At 43.4% G+C, this 8,049-nt stretch overlaps 1 protein-coding gene across 1 annotated transcript in view; it reads right to left on the bottom strand.

The window, feature by feature from the left end:
• Positions 1–1,779: 1,779 nt before the first annotated feature.
• Positions 1,780–8,049, bottom strand: part of PTCHD1 (patched domain containing 1) — a 59,887-nt gene continuing 53,617 nt past the window's right edge. The window contains exon 3 of the mRNA XM_023751312.1: positions 1,780–6,100. Within this exon, the coding sequence (XP_023607080.1) occupies positions 4,449–6,100 (1,652 nt within the window). The 3' untranslated portion in view covers positions 1,780–4,448. The remainder of the gene's footprint in view (positions 6,101–8,049) is intronic.

Here is an 8,049-nt window from a genome sequence, read left to right as displayed (position 1 = left end):
ATTAAGTTGTAAGTGCCCTCCCTTCCCTGCTCCCATCCCGAAGTGCCCGTATCCCGTTCCTTCAAGGGTTGAAATCCAACTCCAACATCTGAAGCTTATGCCCCCTTTACAATTGCCCTACTGAGTGGTGATCTAGCTGAATTTCAAATGTCCTAAAATGACCAGGACAGCTGACGGCATCTTTCTGTAGCCCTAATCCTGGGCCAAGTCTACAGAAATCTACTTCTCTGTAGCTGTGCATGTTGAGCCCCACTGCGGAACAGACACAGTACAAATAATCATGTCTTCAGTTACTTTTGTAGCTAGGTCTTGCCATGAATGTATCATCTCACTTAATCCTTCCAGTGACTCTGCATCGTCCCTCAAATGTAGGCTCTCCCAAGGTGGTTGGCTTGATCTGATTTGTTCACTTCTGTCCCAGTCTTGAACAGGATCTAGGTCAGTGATGGCGAACCTATGACACGCGTGTCAGAGGTGACACGCGAACTCATTTTTTTGGTTGATTTTTCTTTGTTAAATGGCATTTAAATATATAAAATAAATATCAAAAATATAAATCTTTGTTTTACTATGGTTGCAAATATCAAAGAACTTCTATATGTGACACGGCACCAGAGTTAAGTTAGGGTTTTTCAAAATGCTGACACGCCGAGCTCAAAAGGTTCGCCATCACTGACCTAGGTGATATTAGGCACACAGTAAGGATTTGCTGGATTTAAAGATAATGACTGTCATTATCCCCATTTTACAGACGAGAAAGCAGAGAGTCACAGACACTGCTACAAGCTGCAGGACTACTTTAATAGGATCCGAAGGAATAAAGCCATTAGGAAGAGGGTACCATTTGTGTCCAAAAGGCTCTGCCTCTTGCCAAACCCCCAAGGTGGCTGCCCAGCCCACCTGTTCTTGAGATAGACACAGCTGGGGCTGGAGGAAAGTGGTGTTAGGGTCCAAGAATACCACTTAGAACAGTTGGGTGGTGGTCAGTTACAATGAAAGGGTCATCAAGGGCCTTGTATAGAGCAGTATATTGCATACATAACTGCAGCCATGGAGGATGGATTCGGATTATTTCACTTTTCATTGAAAATTGAAGGGGTAAAAGTGGTAGGAAAGGTGAGAACAAGACAGCCAAACACAAACACCACAAACCAAACCACAGCAAAACAAAAGCCAGGAAACCTCCAACCCCAAAACCAAACCAGGACAAAACGTACGAGCTGGAACAATGGAGAGGGAGTTTCATGAGGGTTTGTCTTGTTTTCTGTGGAACACATGTAGTCCTTTTAGCCTGAGGAGCCCTTATGCTACGTATTGGACCATTGCTAAACAATAATGCCCCATTTCAAGTATCATTTTCTGTCTTGCAAAACCCAAGTTTCTTGGGAATTTATGTCTTCTGCTGAGAGAATATAATCCTTACCCTGACTTTTTTTTCCTTATTAATGGCCAAGAAAGCCCAAGTATCACAGTTTTTTAAAAGTTGACCAGGAGAAATGTTTGTGATGAATGGAATATTTTCTTTGGTAAACAAACACCAACTCAAAACCAACCAAATGAGTTTCTTTGGTAAAGTGAATATTAATGCCTTGGTTGGAATTAATTGAAAACTAAAACTTTTCCAAGTGTTTGCTAGGGTCGTTCTTTCCCTCTTTATAGCAATTGAAAAAGTAAAACTTCATGAAGTAAAGACAAATTTTATATGGATGTGATTTTGAATTACTTCTAAAGTGTCTTCTCCATGGTGGGGTTAAGCTGGGGCTAAACCAATGCTGTCAGAGCAATAATCAATAATCATTATTAACAATTAAATAATGATCTAACAATAAATAATCAGTAATAAATCTTGGCATGCAGAGTCCCCCAGTAAAAAAAAAGAAAAGTCATTCCACAGTCAGAATTTCATAAGCCTTGATTTCAAGTGTTGAAAAGAGAAGTTGATAAGGTTGAAAAGTCCCTTCGTTTAAAAGTACATTATCCCAAGGAATACAGAGTCTCAATCCAGTTGGAAAACTGTCGTAAAACAAAGTTCCACAGTAAGTCCTTCCGGTTGACCACATTGAATGATTAAATTCTCAACAAAATCCGCTTAATCGGTGAGTGTGTCGTATCAGTTTTGTGGAGTCGTTTGAACCCGAGGTGCTCCACGTGGCCGACACTAAATCAATGGCTGATTTAGAACACACTGTTCAGAAAATGATTTAGCAACATATGATTTAAGAATAAAAGCAATCCCCTCTTCAGCCGTGTTTGATAAATAATAGCCTTGTTGCAGGCCCCTTGGAGAGAGAATTGATCGCAGATCTATTATGTGAACTTGCCCTTTTTTGAGGACTGTGTTTGTCCTCAGATTAAAGCTCATTATCTTCTAGTTGAGCACATACCATGTTGGTACGATCGCTTCATGTGTCTGCAGGAGAGATTGGACAAGTGTGTAATGTACTAGTGATGATCCCCTGCACAAGTATTTACAGCTGTGTGAACAACAGTACATGAAATAGAAAGCACAGGTTTGCACTTGGTGGAGTACATCTGAATCATTTGGGCATTTTTGCTGTTTGGAAAGACAGTGGCAAATCTAAATCCCAAACAATTACCCAGACGTTAAAAAAAAAAAAAGCCTGCCCTGTGGCCAACAGAGTCCCGTGTTCCTTCCTTGGAAATGTACTTTGAAGGGAGTAATAGCCCTCTTATGAGAAAATCTAAAATTGGCCTGCCCTGTCTCAGACATGCTAAAATGATAGAAACCCTCTAGTGGTGTGACCCTGGGTGAGTTGCTTTATCCTCCTAGGTCTCAGTTTCCTCCTCTGTGGAGGATGGGAAAGTTGCACAGTACATCCGCTAAAGTCCAAAAAGGTAAGGTGCTTTTGGGAAATGCTTATCACTATAGATGTCTAAGTAAGCTACATCTCTAAAAGGGAAAAAACACTGTAGACAGTTGCCTCAAATGTGACCAGCTTTTAGCTTAATTTGTACAGACTTAAAGAAACGCAGGGGTCTGGGGCAACATACATAGCCTCTGCAGATCAAACCTTTTCTGTTTAGATCCTGCAGATACTGCAAGTCAACAGTATAAGCATCTAGGCTCATTGACGTGCAGACGGGCCATGCAATGAAGTAGACGGGCAGCAACGAAGGCTTGGGGCGGGGCAGGAAGATGAAAGTGCAGCCAGTTTAGCAGGAAAGTGTGACTGTCATCATTGATAGATTTATATCAGAGATTACATCTTCCGGCCATTCCATCTATCTCCCTTTCCATCCTTTATCTCCCTGCCTGCGCTTTCTCGAAGTTTCTCAGCTTCAGGACTTGCGCCCACCAAAGCACCTTGTGTCCTCTGGGTCTCTGAGCAGGCATGTATCCTGGCGCAGGCGCACTGGCACTACAGTTTGGAGGCTATGGCAGAGAAGCATCTCAGTGTTCCTTTCTCCTTCCTTAGCTAGGCGTGGGCAGGTTTTGTTTCTGGGCATCCACGCACAAAATGCATGCAGGGCCAGAACACGAACAGCTGTACCAGCTGGCCATTTTTTTCTTAAAATGGAAACACTGTCCCTGGGTTCAAGTAGACACCTGCTTGTCCTCCGTCGTGCCAGGTATTTGGGTTTGGCTCTGTGGTTTTGGGTACTCAGAGCCTCCTGCCAAGAGCTGTAACTAATAAAGCAGATCCATTTGGTGACAAGCAACAGGATATTCCAAAATAGAATCGCCCAACTCTGCATTGCTGGAGCTGTCACTGGTTTAAAGGTATAGTAACCGAACCAGACAAATGTGAAAAATATATTGATGGGGTGGGGAGGGGATAGGATCAATTCATTCTACACAACAAAACTGCCTCACCTGGGGGAATTGAGAGGTGACTCGATTTCAGCCCCTGGTGATGGCTACTCCACCATGTGTCTGCTTCTGAAGTTCTGGCTTGCTTTTGCTGGCCAGAGCTTTCACAAGCATCTCCTTGGGGTGTCGGGGAGCTAGATGAGATGACTGAAACCTCAAACCACAGAGCCTGCCTGGAGCTGCTGCTCTGCAGAAGTTCTGGAAGCCTTACTGTTTGAACAATGCTTAAAGCTATTTCTGCCTTGGCAGCTGACCTTTCAATCAGTAGGTTTTTGTCACAATACCAGCAACATCTGCAGTGTGAATAAAATGGGATTCTGCTTGCTCTTAAGCTTTCTTCTATTTGATCTTAGTTTAGGGGACTATAAGTCTCCGTGTGTGTGTGTGTGTGTGTGTGTGTGTGTGTGTGTGTGTGTAAAGTCTTTCTGATAACCTTTTGTTTAAAAGGTTGAAAATATGCAATGCCCATTTCCCCCCCTTGTCCTTTACTTTCTTTTGGCAATCAATGCCTGTTTCTTATCCTTACAAAAGAAAGAAAAACTCTAAATCTGTTTCATTAGCATCATCGCTTTGCTCTTCGTAAGACCTAGGGTGAAAATATAACAAGCAGACACTCTCACACTGTTGTGATCTGGTCAACCACTCGGGTACTATCCATATCCACCATTTCGACACACTCAATTTCCTCCCGGTTTTCAGGATTTTTCTTATCTTTCCTTTTTTTCTTAGAGGGTGGCAGGAAAGTCAGTATCACAGGTAAAATGGCAAAGCAGTGAAAGAAGGTGACAAATGCTATTAAAAACAAGCACCTGAACAGTGTACAGGTCAGATTTGAAGGCACAGCTGCGAGAGGAATCAGACCAACAAGATAGCAGAGGTAGCTCTGTAAAATAGCTACCCCGTGCACTTCCAGGGCATTTTTTACCCATTTAGTTCTTGTGAGGTCCTTGCCAAGAACAAATGTGGATAACAGTGGAGCACAGTTGTCAATTGTGTAGTTAATTCCATAAATTAAGCATAGCACGGAAATGCAGTCTAGTTCGACTTTCCATAAGGTCATGAAACCTACAACTCCAAACTCCACGGACACGACCGTTAGAGTGAGCCAGACATTAATCAGGGAATCTGCCACCAGGAATGCCGAGAAGAAGAGCAGGAACAAAGCACTGATGCAGGAGTTGTGCAGGGGGGCGCCCAGAGAGGAGGCGTATCGATCCATGTACACGAAGGATGGATTGAAAACAATGAACTTCACCTTGGAGGTGACAGAAAGTCTCCTCAGGGTCTCCAGGAGATCGTAGAGTTCTTCTCTGTTGGTTTCCATGGTCTTAGCCACCAAAAACATTCTGGAGGCCACTACGTCAAACTCATCGTACTTTTTAGAGAAGATGATGTCCTCTTGAAAATGCGAATATTGGGGGGCTTTCAGAAAGGAGTTCCTCAACATGTCTGTGAAGTTTTTCTTAGGCAAGCCAGTGGACACATTGAGTTTCCGAAGGTAATTTAAATAGCTCTCAAACCAGGATATCCGCACAAACCCCTTGGTGTATTCCAGGACATCTTCTTGGACACTAGTGTTCCAGTATTCGATGGACTCGTATATGTAGAACCCAATCACTGGACTGTAGTTGCTGAAGTACTTTTGCTGGGCAGTAGTGTACTCAATGGTTTGTGTCGCAGTCGCTACGATGTTACTAAGGTCTGACCCTTCACTGACCTGCAGATAGCCCATTAAGGCAAAGGAAATATAAATAAGGTAAAAGAGAACTACAAAAGGCTTGACATAGGTGTTGGTTATCCAGTCACAGTAATAGCGTTTGAGGAAACATACCAACAGGTGACTCTCATAAGTGTTTGCTTCCTCACCGTCACTTGTGTCCTCGCTGAATCTGGCTGTCAGGAGGAACCTGTACCATGCCGGCTTCTCCTGCAATACATCGGGCTTTGGGACTTTTCGACAGAAGATACTATGCTGGTAATTGTTTTCTATGTAGCCAGTGAATACCAGGCTGGAACCATAAAATGACAGTACATAGAGGTAGTTGAAAAGGATTGCAATACAGGAATTGCAGCAGAAGATTCTGGCTGCCTCAATGTTCGTGAAAGGGCTGGCCCCTATGCCAAAGGTGACCAGGTACATGGCAGTGGTGAGAGAAAAGGAGAGCATGGAGTCGGCATAGACCTCTGCAGTTCTCTCTTTAACGTGTTGGTCTTCTCTAGTTTTCCTCCAGGAGGATAACATTTCAAAAGTCCCATATAATCCATGACCTGAGGAGGCAGAAAAAGACCAGATCAAAAGTTTGAAAGACGGATCTCTTTAAAGAGAGGAATCAGCTTGGTTATGGGCAACTTACTGGGTCAAGGGAAGTAGGACCAGCCCTAGTGTGACCAGTGACAAGTAAATGCCAATGACTTCTCCGGTGGAGAGAGAGGCCTGTGTTTGGGTGACTCAGAAATGTTAATGGCTCGTCAAAGGGCAGCCAGAGGAGCTAAGATCTTTGTGCTCCCTCCTGGCTTAAGAGAACTGGGTGGATTTTTGCCTAGAGCAGCGGTTCTCAACCTGTGAGTCGCGACCCCTTTGGGGGTCGAACGACCCTTTCACGGGGGTCGCCTAAGACCATCAGAAAACACATATATAATTACATATTGTTTTTGTGATTAATCACCATGCTTTAATTATGTTCAATTTGTAACAATGAAAATACATCCTGCATATCAGATATTTACATTACGATTCCTAACAGTAGCAAAATTACAGTTATGAAGTAGCAACGAAAATAATTTTATGGTTGGGGGTCACCACAACATGAGGAACTGTATTAAAGGGTCGCAGCATTAAGAAGGTTGAGAACCACTGGCCTAGAGCAAGCTGAGTAGACTTGGGCCTATGTCTCTTGTGTAGAGCGACAGTTTAAAGTTGTTGGTGTAGTTTGCAGAGTATCTGTTTCCCTTGGTTGGTGGGACACACCAGAGGAGATGCCTAGTCAATCATGTTGCTTGTCCTCCCCACAAAGCTGGCTGGAGGTCAGCACAGAGGAAGGCAGTGGGCAGAGGGTCCTGAGTTACATCTCATCATCTCATTTAAGTCTGGCCAAGTGGAGGGCTTTAGGGAGAAGGAGGCACTGTATTTAATTTGAGCATTGACAGGAACTTAAATCACATCCTCTTTTATGTTTCCTTCCCTAAATATCAGTGCAGGAAGCAATAAATCTGAGAGACAGACGGAAGCAAACACAGTAGGAACAAGTCTGAATGAGTAGGAAAAATGAAAGAAGGCACAGAGTCATATGAACTCCCCCTGCAGTTGATCAAAATCAAAATCAAAGGGGAATATCTGTAATACTTTCAACAATAAGGACTTTAACAAAAAATTTAGGTTGAAAGTTTATGGCTTGTATTTGGTCTCCAGGGATCTGTTTGACCAAGTTTTGTTATTCAAAGATGATGAATCAAGCAGGTGGTGACTTCTGGCTTCTCAGCATTATTTGGCAATGGCCTCTGAGGGAGACACCAAGATTAGTAACCTTTGCTTAAATCCACAGCGCCTTTGCCTCCTGGGTTAGCATTCCAGTAACGCTGGAATAGTAGAGGCCCATGTTCTCACTCCATTCTACTGTCTGAGACCAGATCTAGCTGGACTTCTCTCACCTCTCTTGGTTGGAGCCAGGCACTTCCCCAATGGGCCTCCCATCAATGTGACCCGTCGTGTTTTTCAGTAACCCCCTGTCTTGGCACTGGCATCAACAGATCTCATTTTCTGCTTCTCCGCCTTGGCATATTCAATCCCATTATTGAGGATAATAAAATCTTTACCCTGTGGTACAATAGTCTTGTTTTTAAAAAGGAATTTAAAATCTCCAGCCAAGCGTAATGCTGAGGGGAGTGAGTCACTGTGATGTTGTGTATACAATAAAACTGAGCGCACGTCTTCCCTCGTGCCCAGGCTGGTATTTATAGCCTTCTTGTGAAATCTTGGCCTCAAACCCGAATGCCCATTTGATAGTTATTACATAGGCCTGTTTCCTCAGAGGGACTTGGCATTTATCTTAATTTACTAGCCATCGTTTTACAGCCACTTTTCGAGGTCAGGTCAAAATTGTCAATTTGATAACTAGCTCTGCGGCCCCTATTAAATCGGAGGCACCTAAACTCTCCGGACGTGAAGCAAAAAAAATGCCCTTGTTGCCTGGCAGGCTGTTGTTAATTATGTTTAGGTA

This window comes from Myotis lucifugus, unplaced genomic scaffold, assembly GCF_000147115.1.
Source record: "Myotis lucifugus unplaced genomic scaffold, Myoluc2.0 scaffold_20, whole genome shotgun sequence".
NCBI classification, from domain to species: domain Eukaryota; kingdom Metazoa; phylum Chordata; class Mammalia; order Chiroptera; family Vespertilionidae; genus Myotis; species Myotis lucifugus.
Note: the sequence above shows the minus strand (reverse complement) of the source record. Positions and strands in the feature narration are given on the sequence as shown.